The sequence below is a fragment of the Mytilus edulis genome, chromosome 5 (assembly GCF_963676685.1).
Source record: "Mytilus edulis chromosome 5, xbMytEdul2.2, whole genome shotgun sequence".
Taxonomy (NCBI): Eukaryota; Metazoa; Mollusca; class Bivalvia; order Mytilida; family Mytilidae; genus Mytilus; species Mytilus edulis.
The window spans coordinates 12181204-12206850 of record NC_092348.1 but is presented as its reverse complement, the minus strand read 5'-3'; the positions used below and the strand labels follow the sequence as shown (position 1 = coordinate 12206850).

Below are 25647 nucleotides of genomic sequence, written 5' to 3'. Positions count from 1 at the left end.
TTGAAGATTTTCAATATCATTTTCCACAGAAAGTACTGTTATAGATAGAGATAAGTGTAAGCAGCAAGAATGTTTAGTAAAGTAAGATTTACAAACACATCACCATCACCAAAACACAATTTTGTCATGAATCCATCTGTGTCCATTGTTTAATATTCACATAGACCAAGGTGAGCGACACAGGCTCTTTAGAGCCTCTAGTTTTCTTTTCAAATTGTATTTTTTCAATCATTTATAACAAAGAAGTTGAAAAAATATGCAATTTGTAATTAAAACTGAGAAAAATCACAAATTTTCAAAATTGACAACATTGTAAATTTGACACAAAAAAGCATCAAAATATGATAAAACTTTCTTATATTAACACCAATCTATAGTTTTGTTTAATTCACATTTATTCATATTGGTCCCCTTCATCTTTATGGAAAGTATGACAAAAAGTTTAATTGTAGAATTTTTCATGATAATAGCAAAAAAATAAAAATGGGAAAATCATCAAAATTGGATACTTTCAAAGTGCCGTAGCAAAAAAAGCAGTGCACCACCATATGATTTTTTCTTCACCAATTATTTTTTTACAGTCACATAAACCCAAAAATCAGGTTTAGAAAAAATGTTTAATTCTAGAAATTTTTGGCTCCTCAGAGGTGTACATCCTTAAATATTATTTCCTCCGAAAGTATGCTAGCATTTATTAATTAATGACTGTATTATTTTTACCTGAAGCATTATTGGTAAAGATATATTAAGGAAAGTGTATATCAGGCACGCCAAATTTATATAGTTTTTTTTTAATTTTGGAGGCATTAAATCAGTGGAATGAAAAATTGTGTTTAAAATGTAAAAAAAGAAAAAATAAGAAAGTATATTGTTTTATGTCATGATGAGTTAAAACTGAACTCATCTGTTTTACATTATCCAAAACGATGCAATATTTCTTTGTCAAAATGAAAGATAACAGACAGATTACATGATTAGGTCGATAATGGTCTCAATCAATTTCACATTTGGTATTTCAGCACATTTTTCTATACCTGGCAGGTGCCTTACCTCAAACATGATTTTGAAATACAATCAATCAAGAAAATGTGACATAATATTGAATGATCAATCAGTGGATTAAAGAGGTACATTGTGTAATATGGACCCGAGAGGACGGATTTAGGGGGAACAGGGTTCCCTGGACCCTCATTTTCGGGGAAATTATTTTTGAATTTAAAGGGAATCAATGAGGCATTACTAGAGCGGGTCCCCTCAGGCTAAGGCACCTCTTAGGAAATCAGTGCCCCCCCCCCCCCCCTAATCAAAATTTCTGGATTCGCAATGGAAGACTTCACATATCTCTAATGCATGTGATATGTGATTTAAAAGTACATTATGTTCTATGTTTTACTCTATTTCAACTACTGGTTCACCTTATTTACACTGGTTACTCCAAGTCGATAGAAGACCGGTTGGAATAGATGTACACTGATTGGATAAGCGATAGCAAACGCAAAAATTATTAAACAGTGTATAAAGTGCCATTGTAAAACATTTCTGTTGGTATCCCTAAGACCGACACTGAAGACAAAAAAAAATAGCCAATAAGGATAAAGTGACCGGTACTAACGGCATTCTACGACTTTCGAGTAAGAAATCAGTTGTACTTTGGTTTCGTTTGTCCTTGATTGCGAAAAAAAGTCCGATTCCAGTAGACACAACTTAGGTCAAACTAAATATCACATAATCAGCAACATGGAATGTTTTGTTGGCCATTTTGTTGATGTTGAAAAGTCAACACATAAATTGCTTACACATCGTGTTATTAATAAGTACAATTTTAAAATGTGTTGTCGAAATAGATTAAACTTTTAATGTCATTTCATTAAAATTTCAATATTTTTTTCTTCATTTCTGTGTTTAAAAAACACTACACGAAATAAAAGTACATTCCTATTATAAATATCTAGTGAACTAAACTGGGCGATAAGAAATTAATTTTATCATTCTAACATTGGGACCGTGAAGAGTTGGTTTATAAAGTTATATATATATATTTCTTCATCAATCTTATGAGATTAAGATACCTGCTTAAATCTTTGTCACTTTTCATCTTCTGCTTACTAAGTTAGTACTCATATATACGGATAAAGATAAACAAAATTATCTATTACGATGTTTGGATAAGGAATATAAAGTCACAACATTTTTTTTACTTCAAAACCACTGTATACATTTAGATACAAAGACTAGAGGAAGAAAACAAAGTATGCAACCAACATTGTGAAATCGACAAAATAACAATGTTACAATATCATTATTTACATTTGTAGTTAGTACGATTAAAAAACATAAAGGCAAACTATGAGACCTTGTTAATTTATAACCTTAAGTTTATAAATTTACATAAATAAAAAAACAAACTTTTTTCAGTGCGTTTGTAATAACCTGCAAAATTTGATCAAACTGACTCTGGTCTGTTCCCGTGATATTTATCTCAATAGAAAATGATATTCGTCTCCTAAGTCTTATTCCTGACTTTGGCATAAATTATGGTTTCTTCTTCGTTCTTCGTCTATATATAGCGATATCTACCAGTTTGAATCGGTAGTTATAAATATTCAAAACTTAATCCTAATATCTCTATCTTGTAATATATATCTAAGTATTTTTCAAACTCAAACTTTTCCTCATACATCTATATTTATATAAACATCTTCAGTATTGTAGTATAGAATTGGAATCTATTATTACGAGGTTAAGTTGAAAGGATAAGATTGTATTATTAAAGTGTTATTGAGCTGACGAAATCAAACAAACAAACCTACTGTTAGAAAGATTTTTTATTTTAATCTCTAAACCCATTCATTCTTAATCTCTAAACCCATCCATTAATCATATTCATTCTGCTAGAGATGCACATTTTCAACAAAAACAACTGTATGTATCAGATTTATTTTTATGTTTAGAATACTGCATAGTTACTTTATCAAGAATTTAATTTGATGTAAACTACGAGAAACATGCATCAAAACTAAAGAAAATTTGTGAAAGATTCTATGTAATATAAACATTCAATTTGATCTAAGACGTTGACTTTGGGTCGTAAACATAAAAAGTTTATAGTTTCAATAAAGAATATTTACACGTAAAACATGCATCTGCATCTGCACTTTGTTTTTAGAAAGAAACATGAAGTTATCAGAAATCTGATTAAAACAAAACTCATCTTTCACAGAAAGTATAAATACAGAATGATTTATGTTACAGATAATTAAATATGTGATAATTTATGGACAATGAATATGTACGCGAGTTATGTTTTGGTTGACTACATTCTTACATAACTATAGCATCAAATTTAATAAATATCAAGTACAGAACAGAATTTTGAACTTTTGTACCAAATAAAATCTAATGTATATTTTACTAGTACATCTATGAAAGTGTGTAATAAAAGTTTCTTCCAATTTACAGACCATGACACTAGTTTTTGTTTCAAAAACGTCTCTATAAACTGCCGGAATGAAAGCAAGGAATTTTGACTGGCACTGGCAATGATATATTGGATTACACCTTCCCTTTTAACATACAGAGAGCGTGACAATTTCGTATTCGGGGGCTATGATTCAATATCCCACTTTCGATCGAACGTGACAGTATATTTATCAATCCCACGCAATCAAATACACGCTCTTTTTGTTGCATTTGAAAGCATCATAAATATACTGAGCTGTATAATAACTCTCACCTCACTGCAAGTTTAAGACGACCCCTAATTGATTTTGACGGGTTCGACGCAGTCCTAACCCGACTATTAGTATGGTGATGGCGGCAGCGGAGGAAATTTTAAGCGGATTAATTGAACATTTTAGCGATAAAAATCAGACATTTTAACAACCATTTGATCGCAAGGTTTTTAACCATTTAAGCGAAAATTGAAATTATCGATGACCATTTAAGTGACAGATATTAAAACTAATACATATTAGAATTAGTCCGGCCGATCGGTGAAAAAATTGCTCAAATAATGAGGAAAGCACCAAATTCTGCATGATGTTACATTTTGGTGTACTGAGCAATATTAGCTATGGACCCACCCTCAAAATTCAATATGGCGGCTAATTTCAAGATGGCCGCCATATATTCTAAAATAATTTCCAGTGTTGCACAAACCACAGTGGATTTGATGCTGGAAGCTCAAAATTCTACAAATTTTAATGATTCGGCGTACTGAGCAATATAACCTATGGACCCTACCTCAAATTTCAATATGGCGGCTAATTTCAAGATGGCCGCCATATATTCTAAAATATTTTCCAGTATTGCACAAACTACAGTGGATTTGATGCTGGAAGCACAAAATTCAACATATTTTAATGATTTGGTGTACTTAGCAAGATTTCATTTTAATCTATCTTTGAAATTTAAAATGACGGCTATTTTCAAAATGGCCGCCTAGAAAAAAATGCAAATATTCATTATTGAGAATTGACCTGAATTTAATCATTTCATAAAAGTATAGTGTTATTTAATCTCTGTTCCAGTTCTGTCCTTTTGATTTTCCCTGGCTAGTCATTTCCTATACAAAGTAGTAGCTTTCATAAACAGCAGCAGTAGTAGCTTTCATTAAAAGCTGCATGTTTGTTTTGTCTTACTTAGGTCATACATAAAAGCTGTGATTTGAGATCTATCTGCCGTAAGATATTATTCATTGCCTATCTTATTTCTTGGTTTGCAATATTTTGCAATTTGAAATATTATACTGTGATTTGGGAATTGTATAACAACAAATCAGTGAAATGGCAGGAATTGAGAACAAGAAGGACACAAATATTGAATTGGTAGAAACAGAATCACTTGGGGATATGGAAAAACCCAAAGCTTAAGACACTTTAACAGATGACAACTATATTCAACAATTGTATAAAGAATTTTTAGCAGATAGGAAATCTATTGCTTAAAGAACAGCTGAGATTGACCGCAATATAAAACAGAGCGAAGCATGAATTGATAGAATATGTTATGGTCTCATAACGAAGCAAGCTGAACAGAGAGGCAATATATATTAATAATGAACAGATCGGAGCAATATATCAGCAACTTCAGCAGTCTAAACAGATGATAGACCACAAGGCTTGTAGTAAGCGCTTGGCGGAATTGACGGTCAAAACAATGACAAAATTCAATGATGTGGTGAGACGGATGGATGAGCTGACAACAACTGAGGAAGGAGACACAGTTCAATTTAAAAGTGCATTTGAACAGCAAGATACTTTCAAAAAAATGGCATCTGTTGTAAGTGAATTATTGGAGAAGCGAAATAAAGAAGAAAAAGGTTACTGCAATGGGCACATCATCTAAGCCAAAATTCGACCTTTAAGCCAGTACAACACAAGTACACCAAAAGTATATAACAAACTTCTTGCCTTAGATCTTTCCCCAATAATTCACATGAGCCATCAACCGCACAAACTCTGTTGAATGCAAATATGGTGTCTTCACCTAAAGTCGATAGTCCTATTGCAGGGCCCTTTGCCCTGATGAGACAGTTCAAATCATTCAACAACAACCTCCATTTAAGAACAGAAACCTCTAGTACTGATAAAGGATACCACCAAAAGGTTTATGTGTCTTCTTACGGACACTTACAACCTACTATAAATCAATCATATGTGGTTCAGAGCTGAACACCATTACAGAAACAATTGGCTGCAAGTTGATCTATCAAGTTTCTTCCATGCTGACTGCTTAGCCTACTAACGGTATCATCCCTGTCGAGTCAATGACAAATCCTCCTCCTCCCACATTTATTACTCCAATTATGACAACATCATCAGCTTCTGGAGCTCTAACAGGCTTGCCACAACGTTACAGTAAGCTGACTCCACTGACCAATCCAGGAAAGGCCAAAGGAAACTAATGGAGAGTGGCATCAGCTCTTCTTCAGACTCCTTTTTGGAGAGAGAATATACACGATGGCAAGTACATTCTGGGTTCAAAGAACCGGATTCGAGCTGTTTTTTCCCATAGCATTGAAATTAAAATTGATTTATAAAAAAAAAAACATTCAGACCAGGTTGGAACCAACGCATTCCTTCTAAAGATAAAGATTCTGCAAGGCATGTAAAAGAGAGGAACGTAGAAAAAAGTAAAATTACAAAAATACTGAACTCAGAGGAAAATCAATTCGGAAAGTCCATAATCACATGGCAAAATCAAATAACAAAACGCATCAAAAACGAATGGACAAGACCTGTCATATTCCTGACTTGGTACAGGCATTTTCAAATGTAGAAAATGGTGAATTGAACCTGGTTTTATAGCTAGCTAAACCTCTCACTTGTATGACAGTCGCATCAAATTCAGCTGAAACGATCAACAAGGCGTTTAAACAATTGAAAACCTCAATATCCAACCAGATAGCAGTATATGGACAAAAAACAGTCAATTATGCCCATCGGCAAGTCTTCTCTGCTGATGGAGTAGTATCACCGACCGATAAAGGAAATATGAGCAGTGCTTTGGAAAATGGTTCGTAACCTCACTCAAATTGTCACAAAACTAGCTGGTGTTATGCTTTCAACTAATCAGCGTAACAGTGGATTGGCCGATCAATATAACATTGGGCCTTCTGATCAATATAATAGTGGAAGATTACCATATCAAAGGAAGATCATCTGATAAATAGAGACAAATTGAAGAGCCCATATCCATATAATCGCAGTAGATCGCCAGATAAATTCAAGTGTAAAGCATATCGACCAGAAACAACCATACCAAACCAAAGATGATAAAGTCCATAAGGACAACGGTTAGCATGTCCACGGAAAAACTCCAGAAATCGCAGTTATTTCAGGCAACAGCCACCTTCAACCCAACAACGGAATCTTTAAACAACAACGGGTCGGACCAGTAGGCCAACGCTCGATTCCAAAGTCTATTTGCCATGAAATATCACCTCATGACAAAACCGAACAAAGGCCCACGTCTTCTTCCGATATTGTCATCAAGACTAACCATTATAAATAGCCTAGCAATACGAGATATTATATGTGACCAGAATGTGAGCATAAATGTGGACACTGTTGCAATAATAACATTACTGAATGAGAATTTTTTCTTAGACATTAAAGATATGGAGACCGTAACGAGATTTGGTTGAACAGCTGGTTTCTGGGAAGATTTCAAAGAACAACCTCTCTCGACATTGATAGAAAAAAACATAAAATGGGATGTATGCAAAGCGCCCTTAACAGACAATGATATACTTGGGCTAGATATTTTGGACACACTGGGCGCAGTGATAAGTCTGAGTACTCCCACACTTACCATCAACAACAAAGTGAAACATGCGGCATTTGTTAACAGTGGAGGTGAGATTTTAACTCAGCAAGTTTGCATGAAACAAACAATCACAGTTCCGCCAAACTCTGAAATGACTATTATCATTCAGTAAAACTAATAAAAGTGCTAACCAGGAGTTCGTCTAATAACCATGCCCGCTGACTAGTTGAAAAAAAAATTGTTGTCCCTTATTCATTTGAAATGATGACAATTGTCGCATCCGCCTGAAGAAAGCTACACCTATAGATATTGGTTTCATAGAATAATTTGACGATATAGTGGGCACGACAGATGAAACTTGATAACTGACATAAGATGTGGCATTGACGAGACACCACTAGACAAGATGCCCTCGGCACTGCCTAAAAGTTCAGATAAGTTACCTAATATGCCACATTTAACCGACCTATATATCAATGTTCAATCGACTCACTACAACCTATTTCATTCCAACCATTATAACTGAAAGCGATGAAAGAACATTTACAATAACATCTTACATATTGATTATCAATTTGATTTTCATTATTTGTTGTTTTTTTTGTATATATGCAGCCATATTTGCAAATGTATGCGTTCTAGAAATAACCCAAACTATTTTATTTATATTTAAAAATTAATTGATAACAAATTCAAGAACTTGAGGACCATTTTTTAAGGATCATTACTTTAATTTTCGAAATTATTTAAAATACCTTGCGGACAATCTTAATATTTATAACGTTTTTCCGCCATCTTGAAAATGGCAGACATATTAGATTTTTCTGAGTGGGTCCATAGCTAAAATCAAATGGTATACTACCAAGAACTACTGTGCAAAGTTTCATGCTTTCCTCATCAAGTGAGCAATTCTTCTCTATATCTGCACCAATCGGTCGGACTAAATAACCAATTGGCTTGGAATCAAGACAACACAACATGAAATACCATGTCCATTCATAACAGCACTCTATGTGTTTAAAGTTAGACCAAACGGTACCAGTCGTTTAAAGATTGGAAGTTAAACTCAAAGTTGAGATGTGCATGGAATGGGTTTCTAGATACATGTATGTCACCTTAACCAGACTGTTCATACAATTGAAATAGGGACTATTCATTCTCATCATCGTGTCTAGATCAAGATGCAGATTCATCGAGACTTTTTTAATATTAAATATATCTTGTTTTTTTTTTAGTAATTTGATAGAAGTATCCAGTATTATATATAATTGCTATTTCATTTTCTGTTTGGTAAGACAGAATGTATTTCAATGTTAAAACAAATTGTACTCTTAATGATGTATTCTTCTGACGTTTCAGTCTCGTTGAAATCTCGTTCTTGAATTATTTCCAAAACATGTGATACAAGTGGAAAATATCAATGAATTCAAAATATATTATAAACAAACATAACTCTGTGAAAAAATTGTGTGTTTTTCAGTAATCCAGTTTTCAAATTTTACGACCAATCAAGGCAGTCTTATTAGTCAAATTTTGAGAGAATGGAAGAGGGGTGCAAAAAATGATTTTACAAGAATCATGTACATCCCAGATAGCAAACATGTGTTGGGCCAATATTGGCATTCTGTTGGCAACATTGTTGGGCCAATGTTGGAAAACTATGTTGGGCCAACGTCATTTTGCTCATCGGCCCTCAGTTGGCCCAACATCAGTATGCCAACAAGGTTAACTATTTGCCAACAATCTGCCAACAATGTCAACTGTTTGCCAACAGTCTACCAACGTCGTCTAGTTTTAAAATTATGTTGGACCACTGTTGGTCGAATAGCAGTATGCCAACGATGTATTCAGTCTGTCAAATATGTTTTTCATGCATTTCATGTTATGTATTAAAAAATATTTATCTTAAGTATATAATGTATATTATATTGGCAGGTTAATCTCGGCTGTCATGTGGAGAGTGTGATAACACACTCGTGTCAAATGAGCAGCTGAGATCAGTTGATTGGTTTAACAACTTGCAGAAACTATATTCAAATTTTATTTGTTTTTTTGGGCTGGTTTTAAGTATTTTTTGTTTGTGCATAAAATTATTCAATCATTAAGATAAATACATTTAAATGACTACACAGATTTGAAAATATTAGATAAAGAGAATGAAGAGCACATTTTTTGGTTTGCACTTTGAAATAATATCTAAAAAAAAAAAATCTGTGGTATAATACGGGGAGATAAGAACTTAATACGTTGGCATATTGTTGGCACAATGTTGGCTCATATTTCAATATTGTCATGAAATATCAATGATATGTTTTTTTTTTTTTATAAATATACTGTTTTAAAAACTTTTGAATTATTCAAAATACTAAGAATTTTCTAGCTCTTGGCACAGACGGTTTAAAATAGTTATTTGGGAAGACTTTATTATTTGATTTTTTACTAAGTCCTCAATGCCCTTCAAACACAATCTATATTCTCTACGATAACATAGACTGATAGAATCATTCAAATAAAGTTCGAATAAAATTGGTTCAGTAATTTCAGTCAGAAGATCTTACACTGAACCAATGGATAACGTAAGTCAAATATCGTTGGGCAAGCTACTTTAAAAATAACAATTGGTAAGCAAATGTTGGGCCAACACTGGGCCAATAACACCAAAATGACAGTTGGTGGAAAGTCGTTGGGCCAACAAGGGGCCAATAGTGTCAAAATAACTGTTGGCTGAGTTTTGTTGGGCCAACGTCGGTTTCTTGTTGTGCTGCCAACGCCAACTATTTACCAACTGTGCCAACCAATCACCAATGTTGGCCCAACAAAGTATTGCTATCTGGGATCCCATATCATTTTTGTCTTTTCAAATTTCTTAAATATGTATTTTTTCAATCATTTACAACAAAAAAAGTTGAAATAATATGCATTTCGAAAAATCACAAATTTACAAAATTGACAGCATGGCAAATTTGACACAAAAAACATCAAAATATGATAACATTTTCTTATATTAACACCTACCTACTTATATTAACACCTACCTACTTATATTAACACCTACTATTGTTTGTTTTCAGTTAAATTTATTTATATTGGTTCACTTCATCTTTTTAGAAAGTATGAATAAAATGTTTAATTGTTGAACTGTGCACCTTTTATCGCATGTTTAACATTTTGTTTTTATGCTCAACCTAGGTCACTATGTTTTTCGGTCTGTGTGTCCGTTCGTCTGTCCGTTCCTTCGTTATTTCAGTGGTCCGTCTGTCTGTCCCGTTGCAGGTTAAAGTTTTTGGTCACGATAGTTTTTGAGGAAATTGAAGTACAATTAACTCAATGTTTACTATGATATGATTTTTGTTATTTTAATGCAAAATTAGAGTTTTGACCCAAATTTCCGGTCCATAGAAAATGACAGTGCGAGTGGGGCATCCGTATACTATGGACGCATTCTTGAGAAGCTTATTTTACAAAAGAGGGTTACAGTTTTGTCTAATGAACTCTTACAATTTTCCACTCTAGATGTCTGAAACCTCATAGAAGGTTCAACCAACGTTGTAGTTGTTCTCTGCAATAATTGTTAAATTGTTTGATGAATTTGTTCCCAAGTTTGAAAACTTGAGAACTTGAGTCATTTTTCGACAAAATTAATACAGGTACCAAACTTTGCTAAAGCATCATAGAGGTTAAAATAAGTACAAAAAGGTTGCAGTTGCCATCCTGCTAGAATTATCATGAAATCGTATTGTCTTTTATAACATGTCTAATCTTAAAAAATGTAATAAATACTTAATACCGTCTTGGCTTTATGGCAGGTTCATTAAGTCTGCAATTGAAGAATGTTATGAAAATATATTGTGCTGACACTTTTTTAAGGGGAATTTCATTAATACAATCTGTATTTAAATGCAAGTGCAGACAAAATTTGACAGACATAATTATAAATCGATCTATGAATATTTATGGCTGCAAAAAATAATGTCAAAATATATGAAGCAAATTTAATTACCTGTCAAAAGATGTGTTATAGATAATTTCGTGTTGGAGTCCGTCCGTTACACGCGCCAAAACGTTGGACGTCTCTATATCTTAAATTGATGTTTATACTAGTATAATAGTTATCATTGAATATCTTTTCTGTTCTAAGACGTTGTATTGTTCAATTTTTTAAGTGTTACATTAAATATAATTCATTTTATAAAATTGAGAATGGAAATGGGGAATGTGCCAAAGAGACAACAACCCGACCATTGAAAAAAACAACAGCAGAAGGTCACCAACAGGTCTTCAATCTAGCGAGAAATTCCCGCATCCGGAGGCGTCCTTTAGCTGGCCCCTAAACAAATATATACTAGTTCAGTGATAATGTACGCCATACTAATTTCCAAATTGTACACAAGAAACTAAAATTAAAATAACACAAGACTAACAAAGGCCAGAGGCTCCTGACTTGGGACAGGCGCAAAAATGCGGCGGGGTTAAACATGTTTGTGAGATCTCAACCCTCCCCCTATACCTCTAGACAATGTAGAAAAGTAAACGCATAACAATACGCACATTAAAATCCAGTCCAAGAGAAGTCCGAGTCTGATGTCAGAAGATGTAACCAAAGAAAATAAACAAAATGACAATAATACATAAATAACAACAGACTACTGGCAGTTAACTGACATGCCAGCTCCAGACTTCAATTAAACTGACTGAAAGATTATGATTTCATCATATGAACATCAGGCACAATCCTTCCCGTTAGGGGTTTAGTATCATACCATCATAACATATATGAGAAGAACATAACCCGTGTCATGGTTTTTGAAAAAATGTGTTTAGTTCTGATGCAAAGACCCTATAAGTGAATCAATATTAACGCCAACATATGCAATCTTTAATGACCTGACAACAGTATCGTAACTATATCCCTTCTTAATAAGTCTATTCAAAGGTTTTGTTAGTTTTTGAGGTGAATACTGACACCTTTGGGCTTTATAAAGAATATTTCCATAAAAAATTGGATGTGAAATACCTGAACGTATAAGAAGTCTGCATGTCGAGCTATTATTACGAATGATGTCCTTATATACCGATGATAAAATTTAGTAAATGTTTTAACTAGTTTGTGATATCGAAAACCCTGGTGTAATAATTTTATTAGTAATACATAAATTTCTCTCGTTAAAATCTAAAACATTGTTACATGTACATACACGAGCGAATCGTACAAGTTGAGATATATAAACACCGTAAGATGGTGACAAGGGAACGTCACCATCTAAAAATGGATAATTAACGATAGAAAATGAAAAATCATCTCTTTTATCATAAATTTTAGTATTCAGCTTTCCGTTAGTGATATAGATATCAAGATCGAGGAAAGGACAGTGGTCATTGTTAGTATTAGCTTTATTTAAAGTAAGTTCAGCAGGATAAATTTCTTTAATATACATACTGAAGTCGTCATTATTGAGAGCCAAAATATCATCCAAATATCTAAAAGTATTGTTAAATTTGTTTATCAGATGTTGTTTCGATGGGTCTTTGCTTATTTTTTTTATAAATTGTAACTCATAGCAATACAAAAACAGGTCCGCAATAAGTGGTGCACAGTTAGTCCCCTTTGGAATTCCGATAATCTGACGATATACGGAATTCCCAAAGCGAACAAAAATGTTATCTAGTAAAAATTCAAGGGCATATATAGTATCAAAGCATGTCCAATTGACATCGTTTTTTTGTTTATTGCTACTAAAAAATGACTTAAAAGAGTTTGAACATATATATTCACAATCTGACTTTTTAAATGCCCATTTAATTAGGTGTGTGAATTTTTTCTTAATGAGAATGTGAGGCAATGTGGTATACAGGGTAGAAAAATCAAAACTTTGAACAGATTTAAAATCACCAATATAAGCATGCAATTTATCAAGTACTTCCAACGAATTCTTGACACTCCAAAAGTAATTAATTCCACTATTTTCGAAGGCCTTATTTGAACAATTTATTATCAGATTTTAATTGTACCAAGTGTGCTGGTAAGAAGAATAGACAATTTAGTAGTGGAACAATGGCTTGAAGACGTTTATTTCACTATCACTTGTCGCTGCGATACTATTCGATATACAAGTTAATTAACGGTATAGAAGTGTCTGTGAAAGAATTCAAAATTCTGTATTAGATACATATGAATTTTTCAGAGACTAATATATTCTGGTGTATAATATGTTTACAGTATTTGTTAGAGAAAGTGCATATGCTCTAATTTTAATTATTCACAGGCTTTTCAGAGCATCAACTTAAATATATTTAAAATTAAAAAAGACATAAACATGATTTTTAGAAATAAACCCTTTTGAAGGCGTCTGGTATATTTTTAATAACAGTGAGTATCTGTTTATCAGCTAGTATGTTATAAAGGCTATTTGTGTACTTATAATACAAGTGAATAGCCCTACCCACGCTAACAATCCCACTTATCCTTGAATATCAACAATTCGACTATCGACTGTCAAGTGTAACCTGTCAACATTATCTAACTTGTCTAATGTTTCATTGAATAATGTAAAATTAAATGGAAATGAAAGCGTCAATAATACAAACCAAAACTTACAGAAGAAAATTTAAATACATTGATCTTAACAAAACGACACACACAGCGCAGCTAAGCGTAAATTATTATATACAAGCATTTATTTGACATGTTTATTTTTTACAGTTAAAGTACGGTAGATGAGAAAGTAGGTTCAGAGGTATAGGGGAGGGTTGAGATCTAAAAAAAACAATGTTTAACCCCAACGCATTTTTGCGCCTGTCCCAAGTCAGGAGCCTCTGGCCTTTGTTAGTCTTGTATGATTTTTAATTTTAGTTTCTTGTGTATATTTCGGAGTCTAGTATGTCGTCCACAATGACTGAACTAGTTTACACTTTTGTTAGGACTCAGCTGAAGCACGCCTCCAGGTGCAGGAGTTTCGTGCATTAAAGACCCATTGGTGGCCTTCGGCTGTTGTCTGCTCTTTGGTCGGATTGTAGTCTATTCGACAAATTTCCCGTTTCCATTCTAAATTTTATTACAATTCAGGTGCAACAGCAACGCATTTAGTCTGCAATGTCACTGGTGAATGAGCTACTACGACGACCGTTAAGCATATGTTAGCGGCAATAAGAGAAATAAGGTACTAAGCTTAAATCATAGGCAATAAGGTAACGGCTAGACATTAAGTTATTGCCTGAAATTTGGATTCATCAAGCTTATTTTCAGAAATCTGATGATGATTATTCAACCTATTACCAAACATCACTTCTTGCAATAAGACTGCTAACGAGACACTATTTTATTATATACAGAATGTATTTAAACTTTGAATGAATTTAAGTTATTGCCTGAAATTTGGATTCATCAAGCTTATTTTCAGAAATCTGATGATGATTATTCAACCTATTACCAAACATCACTTCTTGCAATAAGACTGCTAACGAGACACTATTTTATTATATACAGAATGTATTTAAACTTTGAATGAATTTACTCTTATTTTCATTTTAGCATTAATGCCTGGATACGATTTCTAGGATTTAAGTTTAAATCCTAGCATTTAAGAATAATGCCTAACATTATTTAGGCAATAGACTTACTACCTATAGGCGTGTATAACTTATTGCCTAGCAGGCGGAAACCCAGTTGAAATAGAACAAAAGAATCGAAACTCTTTGTTAGGAGAAGGCGATAAATGCTAACAGTAATGTTTACTATAGTAACAAAAATTTCAAAAGTTAATCTAAACGACAATTTTCTTCTCAATGCATAAGTTTTCATTTATCTTTTACATAGCAATGCAGAACAATTATATATCAAGTCGACGGCTTGGGTATCTATCAAGTTGGGTGTAGAAAATGCATAACCTCCGATTTTTTTTTACCATGGACGGAGAACATATCAATCTATAAGTTCAGTAATTTTCGTGTCTGCTCTTCCATTCAGGAAATGACTCACGAAAAAATTCCAAAAAAATGGGTAACAATTATATCGAAAAGAGAAAATCGAGTGCACCTTTAACTGATGCTTATTAGCCAGTAGATACATTTGTCTTTTAAAAACAACTGACATATAAGGATCGTAATGGTGCTACGTGGATAAATTTATCGTTTTTCAAGAGCAGAATTGGCAGCTCGTCATCCCTACAATGGCTTCCATTTCTACGATTATGAAAATGAACTGGCGTAATGGGGAGATAATTTTTACGAAGTACAATCCTGACTGCTAGGATTTAATCTAAATGCCTAATTTCACTTATTGCCGCTAACACATTCATATAAAAATAAATCACTGACACTTGATATTGTATATGATTACAAGGCTTTTATAGGCTATGATATTATTTTTTTTTTATCTTTTTCCATCATTTTAATCAATTGCTACATTAGACAAATCTTGACAACAACTTTTCTCCGAATATATTTACTTTAAACTAATCACATCTGACCCTGCTTTCAAGTTTGTATGCAATAAAGATACCTATATCGATAATTCGCTTGGCAAGAATTATCGCAAGGTGGTGATGGTTTATAGTTGTAAAAATAACACATTTTTTAGACAGTTTTTCTACATTCTACACATTCGAAGGTCTAGCACATAAATGTATGACAATTCCCAAAATATTGAATAGTGATTTCTACCGAAAAATGTTTTATGAGCATGTAAAGGATAATAAACTAGTATTTAAATATTTTTTTTTCAAATCGAATTTACTTACTGAAATAATAGTTTTTTACATTACATGTAACACATTTCGTATAAAGCAACGATTCAAAATAAATTACAACACACAATTTTCCAAAAAATTGCCTGACCCTGATTTTAATCTATAACAATTAATTTGGTTAAAACGTAATGGTTTAAAGAAGTACAGTATACTGTGAATTTAAAAGCTTATGTGCAGACTTTTTTTTATCATTAAGGTGAAACTAAGAGATCCCCCTCCTTCTATTTACGGTGCTGCGAACCAATAATATAGACTTGAAGACTTTAAATTATTTCATGACTTTTTCCTCTACTTTCATCGGAAGCAAAGCTCTTTGAAGTGTGTTTGTTACATTTTACGTATATCAATATACGCTTGAATCTATCGACATTTAGTAGTAATATGAAATATTTCATATCATCTTGATGTAATTACATCAATTTTCCGCATCTTTTTATTGAAGATCTCATTTGTAGATCTAAACTAAAGAGTATCTTCACAAAAATACGGTACTTAATTACTTAACAAAATTTTAAAAGCATGCATCGGGGCAAAATAAAACCAGATAAAATAGAGCTGAGATAAAAATCATTTTTTTTTTATAAATGAAGGAACGACATAGCACGAGAAAGATCGCGCGCTTTTTTTCAATGAAGATATATCCGACACAACATAAGTCGTGCAAACTATATGAAAATTTACTGAATATCTTTCTTAATAAAAATCTTACCTCGAAAGCACTTGATAATCCAGCATTATATAAAACCGGTAAGATGAAGTGAACAGTAAATGGAATAAAAAGAAAGGCAGAAAACGCTCCGACCCAATAAATGGCGCCATTGTAGAAGATTTCTGTAGGAACTCCAAGTACGGAAACAGAAGACAGAAAACTTGCCATCAGTGACAGGGCAACAGGAAACAGAGGCATTTTTCTCCCTCCTAGTAAAAAGTCTGTTGTATTCTGACATTTTTTGTCCTTCCATGCATAAAAGATTCCAATTGCTGAAGAAATTAGTAGCGTCAAAATAAAAATAATATAGTCAATGATATGAAATGTTGTCATCTTTAAAGGTATTTCGGTGCGCATATATTTAAAATCCACTAAAATTTGTAAGTTTACATTTACTTGAATTCACAAACAGGTATATTGTGCCCATTTTTGCACAGGTGTATAAATTGGAGATATAAAAAAAACTCGTTTTAAAAGTGTCATCCCATTTCCGTGAAAATTTGTGAATAAAACCGTACACATTGTTCAAGAAATAGTTTGGATAAAAAAATATCTCTTTGGAGCAGTGGTTAAGTAATTTGCAAGTAAAAGATAGTATTTAACAGATATTGTTACGAAAAAACAACAAAATCATCATGTTGAACATAGTTATTTAGCACTGGAGCGATTACCTTATCAGGTTAACATCTTCATCATAGATGGAAACAGCATGATACAAAAGATATTAGGTCGGCATTTAAATAACTTTTTTTCTTTCTTTGAGAACCTGTTTAGCATCTGAAGGTGTATTGCGTATCTGGTAATTAGTTAAATGGACCACACAATGTTCACCATGCATCATGACAATCATTCTGTATACAATAATGAATTGTTTATTAATGACTATAAACGCCGTCTAGCGGCAAATATTTCAAACATATTCATAAACCGATACATGAATTAGATCAGAAATGAAAATTGCTCGAAGAGAATGAGTATATACGGGAGAATATTTTGTTTTTTACATCTTTCAGATTCGAAAAGTGAATAAAACCTACTTAATTGCATGTAAACCCTACCTACATATATGAAGCAGTGAGCTGGACTTTATGTATTATCATTTTTGCTAATAAACATATTTATAAATTTTCTAATCAAACACGCTGTTTCGTGAAATGCTACTTTTCCGTACATATCCAGTGGTTGATTTCTGACTTGTCTTATTAATTTCTGACTTGTCTTATTAATTTCTGACTTGTCTTAATAATTTCTGTATACCTTATATTGATTACTACAAATGTGAACAAATACACAATAATAAAAACAAGCAGTTTATCTCTTTGGATGATAAATTACTTTTATTTTTTTTACAAAGGGAAGACCATATCCTAACTTATGTGGCATTTATTATAATTCTACGAGAGACCGATTTATACTAAGCTGATTATATCACCGGGGAGTAGCAGTCCATCAGAAGCGATATCGATCTGATGGAATGAATATGATTTTTTTATATGTTGAGTCGTCCAAATAAAATTGAGAATGGAAATGGGGAATGTGTCAAAGAGACAACAACCCGACCAAATAAAAAACAACAGCAGAGGGTCACCAACAGGTCTTCAATGTAGCGAGAAATTCCCGCACCCGGAGGCGTCCTTCAGCTGGCCCCTTAACAAATATATACTAGTCCAGTGATAATGAACGCCATACTAATTTCCAAATTGTACACAAGAAACTAAAATTAAAATAATACAAGACTAACAAAGGCCAGAGTCTCCTGACTTGGGACAGGCGCAAAAATGCGGCGGGGTTAAACATGTTTATGAGATCTCAACCCTCCCCCTATACCTCTAACCAATGTAGTAAAGTAAACGCATAACAATACGCACATTAAAATTCAGTTCAAGAGAAATCCGAGTCTGATGTCAGAAGATGTAACCAAAGAAAATAAACAAAATGACAATAATACATAAATAACAACAGACTACTAGCAGTTAACTGACATGCCAGCTCCAGACTTCAATTAAACTGACAAAGCATACATTTGTCATTTGATTCATACCATTACTCTAATCTAAAATCATAAACGATGAAGTAAAGATGGGTGGGTATCGGAGCAATGTTGGAAAATGGGAGAGTAGTAATCTACATAAATAAGGCCGTTAGTTTTCTCGTTTGAATTGTTTTACATTGTCATTTCGGGGTCTTTTATAGCTGACTATGCGGTATGGGCTTTGTTCATTGTTGAAGGCCGTACGGCGACCTATAGTTGTTAATTTCTGTGTCATTTTGGTCTCTTGTGGAGAGTTGTCTCATTGGCAATCATACCACATCTTCTTTTTTATAGGAGCAATATTGCGAGCATTTATACGTAACTTTGTTACATGATTACTCCAAACGACAAAAGACAATTTAAATATATATATAACTGCTTTGTCTACTCTTGCTTACTAGAGAATATCTCCAAGAATTTTGTATGTTACTTGATTAGCATGCAAATTACTATTTTTTTTTACATGCTTCTTGAATTGAACTCCAAATCGGTTTTGTTAATGTTGCAATTATAACATTGACTCAGCATACTTTGATAAGGCCGTCAATTTAAAAGGTATGTCATGATTTTTATTTCAAGTATGTATCTAACATGGTCTTATGTTATTCATGTAACATATAAAACACATATAGAAAAACTAACATTTAGTAAATATCTGGAGCAAATAGTGAATTAATAAAACATATTTATTATTGCCGACACGATTTATATAATTATGTCATTTCTGTATAATAATATCATGAATAAGCAAAATAAAAATATTTATAATAATAAAAAATATAGAGAACTTAAAATATGCAAATTACTTCTTCCTGATCGTGTCCCCCCTACACACTTCCCCTTTTAATTAGGAAACACGACTTAATCAAGATAAATATCTTGTTCTCTATTGTCTTGGTTTGTCTATTTCCTGGACGTGGGTTGATACGCGACCTGTTATATATATACTATGAACAATTTATCATGTACAAATGTACTGTAGTACGACGCTAGATTAAAACTGACGAGGAAAGGTAACACACGACCACCGAAAGCTTCATTTTTGTGAAGCCCAGTTGGTCGTGTGGTCTAGCGGAACGGCTACAGTGCAGGTGATTTGGTGTCACGATATCTCAGTAGCATGGGTTCGAATCCCCGGCGAGGGAAGAACAAAATATTTGCGAAAGCAAATTAACAGATCTAACATTGTTGGGTTGATGTTTAGACGAGTTGTATATACTATGAACTATATATATATTTTTGATTCCATCTTTTGATTAATCCTTTATAATTGTATTTATACTCCATCCATCTTAACAGTTATTCAGTCCATTTATAATATATTACAAAACTATAAGAATAAGAATAAGAATAAGGATTGTATTAATCTAAAATCCAAACAATAGGATTGTTACTAAAATACAAAATAAAAACAAAAACAAACAGACAGACAGGCATATTAATTATATATACTAAGGAATGAAAATAAATGAATCACAGGTGAATAAGATTCCCTAGATTCAAGGCTTATGATACAAATAGTAAATTGGGTATTGAAATTACAATATATATGACCGACACGTGAAAATATCTTGCATGCATTATTGTTTTATATGACTATATCTATCAGATTCAGACTACATGCATATGCAGCAAACTTACTCATAAATATTGCCAACATTTAACAAATTAGGATATTAGGACGTGTACTAAAAGTGTGTAATTATGAAATTATGATTATGATGATGAATTGTATTTAATGTCAAGTAAATAGATTACATGTTGATGTTATATATCTTTCTGCTATGTGTCGATATGATAAGTTAAGTCCTTTTCAACTGATTTTTATAGTTTGTTCTACACCACTATCACAAGTTAGGGGGATTGTTTGACGCCACACAACTGTTCTACACCACTATCACAGGTTAGGGGGATTGTTTGACGCCACCCAACTGTTCTACACCACTATCACAGGTTAGGGGGATTGTTTGACGCCACACAACTGTTCTACACCACTATCACAGGTTAGGGGGATTTTTTGACGCCACCCAACTGTTCTACACCACTATCACAGGTTAGGGGGATTGTTTGACGCCACACAACTGTTCTACACCACTATCACAGGTTAGGGGGATTGTTTGACGCCACCCAACTGTTCTACACCACTATCACAGGTTAGGGGGATTTTTTGACGCCACCCAACTGTTCTACACCACTATCACAGGTTAGGGGGATTTTTTGACGCCACCCAACTGTTCTACACCACTATCACAGGTTAGGGGGATTGTTTGACGCCACACAACTGTTCTACACCACTATCACAGGTTAGGGGGATTGTTTGACGCCACCCAACTGTTCTACACCACTATCACAGGTTAGGGGGATTTTTTTGACGCCACCCAACTGTTCTACACCACTATCACAGGTTAGGGGGATTGTTTGACGCCACCCAACTGTTCTACACCACTATCACAGGTTAGGGGGATTGTTTGACGCCACCCAACTGTTCTACACCACTATCACAGGTTAGGGGGATTGTTTGACGCCACCCAACTGTTCTACACCACTATCACAGGTTAGGGGGATTGTTTGACGCCACCCAACTGTTCTACACCACTATCACAGGTTAGGGGGATTGTTTGACGCCACACAACTGTTCTACACCACTATCACAGGTTAGGGGGATTGTTTGACGCCACACAACTGTTCTACACCACTATCACAGGTTAGGGGGGTTGTTTGACGCCACACAACTGTTCTACACCACTATCACAGGTTAGGGGGATTGTTTGACGCCACACAACTGTTCTACACCACTATCACAGGTTAGGGGGATTGTTTGACGCCACCCAACTGTTCTACACCACTATCACAGGTTAGGGGGATTGTTTGACGCCACCCAACTGTTCTACACCACTATCACAGGTTAGGGGGATTGTTTGACGCCACCCAACTGTTCTACACCACTATCACAGGTTAGGGGTATTGTTTGACGCCACCCAACTGTTCAGACTTCTACACCAATATCACAGGTTATGGGGATTGTTTGACGCCACCCAACTGTTCTACACCACTATCACAGGTTAGGGGGATTGTTTGACGCCTCCCAACTGTTCTACACCACTATCACAGGTTAGGGGGATTGTTTGACGCCACCCAACTGTATTACACCACTATCACAGGTTAGGGGGATTGTTTGATGCCACCCAACTGTTCTACACCACTATCACAGGTTAGGGGGATTGTTTGACGCCACACAACTGTTTTACACCACTATCACAGGTTAGGGGGATTGTTTGACGCCACCCAACTGTTCTACACCACTATCACAGGTTATGGGGATTGTTTGACGCCACCCAACTGTTCTACACCACTATCACAGGTTAGGGGGATTGTTTGACGCCACCCAACTGTATTACACCACTATCACAGGTTAGGGGGATTGTTTGACGCCACCCAACTGTTCTACACCACTATCACAGGTTAGGGGGATTGTTTGACGCCACACAACTGTTCTACACCACTATAATAGGTTAGGGGGATTGTTTGACGCCACACAACTGTTCTACACCACTATCACAGATTAGGGGGATTGTTTGATGCCACCCAACTAGTTTAATTCGAACTTACAACCTCAGTGTTTACAGACTAGTGATACAGTAGTTGGAATACTTAGTCCACTTGGCCAACGAGGCTTCACATAAAAAGAAAAAGAAGCGTTACAATTTTCTATTCCAATGGTGCTATTTTACCAGATCACAACTATTTTCATACTTCACGATATAATACATTTTTGTTTATTTTAAGACAACAGCCCAGTTATCTCTCTTTTATTAAATGCTAACGTCAAGTTCCTAAGAAAATAAGTAAAAGTGGCAAGCCTATATTCAAGGTTTCTATGTAACAGATGTTTCCATTTCGAAATCTCATATATTTTATAGTATTGCATGTTCATATTCTTATTTGTAAAATTAACCTGTTGCTTCTCAGAAATACTGATAGTATATATTAGGTGTGGACAGGAACGTTTTGTTAACAAAACAATGATAATTTTTATCTATTTTATTTATCCATCCTAGTTTGCTTACATCAATTCAGGGTCCGTGTTATATCCTTTCGGAAAGGACGTATACATTTCATTGTTTTGTCTTCCGATTTGGATACCGCTAAATATATTGTATACATGTACTCATGTTTATGAAATCCATTTATAAATCAAATAAAAATCTGTATATGCAAATGAAAACAAGTCTTGTTTTCATTCCGCGCTATCAATTAACGTACAGAATGTCATATTTGACCTAGTTTTCCAGCATTTGTGCTTGAACATGAAAATGACATTTATATAATTATTTGTAAAGGAAATCATTTAGATTTTCACTTCTCATTCTCCGCCCACGTTTCCCTTCGAATTGACATACAGTATATATAACTATTGTCCCAGATTGGTGACAAGACCTGTACCATGCCAGTTCTAGTAGTATAGTTTGTAATAATATCGATTTTCTGATGATGGAAGTTTTTAACGACCTTGACTGGCTATACAACCCTTGCACGGTCGGCAGCATTCTTTTTGCGCCAATTACTGTTTTTCAGGGATATCATTTTGTTTTCCAAATGTATCAATTGCGCCAATATTCGGAACTCATTTGCGCCAATTACCTGTTCACATACATGTATCTATCATAAATATTAATGATTTATATATATTTATTCTTATTTTTGCTTAAAAAGTATCATATGTTCGGAGATATTTAACCATGAATATGAGCATCTGGAGAGAAATGACTTAAAATGCATTAGACAGTCAATGTACATGTACCATGCAGAGAGAGAATAAAACTTATTGCTTTGCTGACTATTTAATAAAGATATACCAATAGAGATGAAAATAGAAGCTTTACTCATGCTGATTATGTTTTAGCCACATAGTTGATGAAACAGTCCTTTGTTCCAACCATGCGTATGAGCTTTACTATTATTAGGAATTATTATGAACTATTTTATGCATTTCATCCTTCAATGTTTGTGTTTTTGGACAGAAAAGTGAAGTTACAAGCTACTACATACATTTAATTGGGGATTACCCATGCAACAACAGTAAGAAGAAGATATGTTATTTGCCGTGTAAAATGCCGGTTCCAAGTCCGAATAAAGGAGTAGGAAAGTAATTTTTCTTCTAATTGTCGAAATCGTATGTTTTATTTTTGGCGCAAATGATACCATGTAATTTAAAAACATGTGGCGCTAACGTAGCATTTGAGAGAAAAAGTTGTGGCGCAAAAGGACACATTTTTGGCTCAAACAGATCTCTCCCGCACGGTCTGCATATCAGTCTGTAGTTTATTTTGTTGTACGAGTCCTCTGTCTGTTATAATTGATTTTGAAATATTTTATTTGCGCTCTCACGAAAATCATACTTTAATATTAACCATTTGAAATGTTAAGATTATTCTAACATATACAATAATTGTCACTTTTAAAATTTTTATTCATATTTGAAGAAGATTTTCATAAGAACAAATATAAGTGTGTTAAACAGTTTTCACAGGAATGGAGATGTTACAGTATTGAAGTATTTTGAGGTATTCCTTGTAATATTGTAGAGAGTAGTCAAGTTAGTTAATTTCTCTTTTCCTTATTTTTTACTTACATCTTCAAATCAAGAATTAGCACCAGAGACAAGAAAGTAAAGGCAAATAATAGCATTTAAAGTGAAAACGAAAAAGGAATAAGAATTAAGTAACGAATAAGGAATAAAAATAAGTAACGAACAAGGAATAAGTGACAAATGCCCTTTTAGCGCGTATGTTTCAGTTTCTGCGCTCGACTGATACCCTGTTACTAATTAGCTACTTATTTGTTCCTCATTCGATACATGTACGTAACACCTTTTTAATGTTTTTTTTCATTTCCTGTCGTCCGTCTGTACCAACATGTCTTATAACTAAAATGTTCAATTATAAACATTTTTAGCAGGATCTCATGACGAATTTAAAACGTCTAAAACTCCTGATTGCACCTATGCCACTTCCCAATTCATATATTTTTTCGGGTATGTAACCATTTTCGTGCATTTTTGCATCTTTTCTTCTTTTTTATTTTCTTGTCTCTGGTGTTATTTTTTGGTTCGTAGAGGTGAAATTATTCATTTAGTGCTTATGTATACGTTTCCGAGATCGTCTGATACTCTGTCACTTAATCGTTACTTATCCGCCGAGTTACGTAATGTCTGGTGACCTAAACATTGCTTATAAAACTTATGTGCAAAATGTGTTCTCCAAATGCCCGAATTATGGCGCAGCTATATCCACTGGAATTATAACTTAATTATTCTGATAAATTCAATGGAGGATTATGCCAGCAATTGGTTAAACGTGAGAAAGAAGATTTAGAGACACTTTTGGAATGGATAAAGATCGGCAGGTCGTTGATACAAATTATAATAAAAAAACTGAATAGTTATATGAAAACCAATGCTACAAAGTATGGCAAAACACCTGTCCCACCTTTATGACAAATATGTTGCCGCTCAGATAAATCTAAAAAAAACATCATCTATGTATGTAAATTACATTACATACATTTCCTGATAAATGAAGAAGCTATTGACAATTCTCAACATATACCCCCACGAGACGTTCCAAAGAGGAAATCCTGGATAGTTATATGATCCTTTCGAATTTATACCAAAAACGAAGAACTAGATATTCCTTCATTGTATGTATAAACTAAATAAGTTGGCCTTTTAACTATTTTGATCTGAGCGTCACTGACGAGTCTTATGTAGACCGGCGAAATACGTCTGGCGTATTTTGAAATTATAAGCCTGGTACCTTAGTTAACTATCAAAAAACTATCTTACTAGTGAAACCTCATTCTAAATTATTAAAATCAACTTTATCAGCAGTCAA

At 33.8% G+C, this 25647-nt stretch overlaps 1 protein-coding gene across 4 annotated transcripts in view; it reads right to left on the bottom strand.

Annotated features, from left to right (window-relative positions):
- LOC139522963 (sodium-coupled monocarboxylate transporter 1-like) overlaps nt 1–25647 on the bottom strand; it is a 56212-nt gene that overhangs the window by 20295 nt on the left and 10270 nt on the right. The window contains exon 1 of one of the 4 annotated variants that reach the window (XM_071316649.1): nt 16723–17350. The exons of 2 other annotated variants lie outside the window; for them this stretch is intronic. In XM_071316649.1, the coding sequence (XP_071172750.1) occupies nt 16723–17079 (357 nt within the window). In that variant the 5' untranslated portion in view covers nt 17080–17350. Of the gene's footprint in view, nt 1–16722; nt 17351–25647 lie in introns of those variants that run through there. One more of the 4 variants, XM_071316647.1, reaches the window with a different exon arrangement.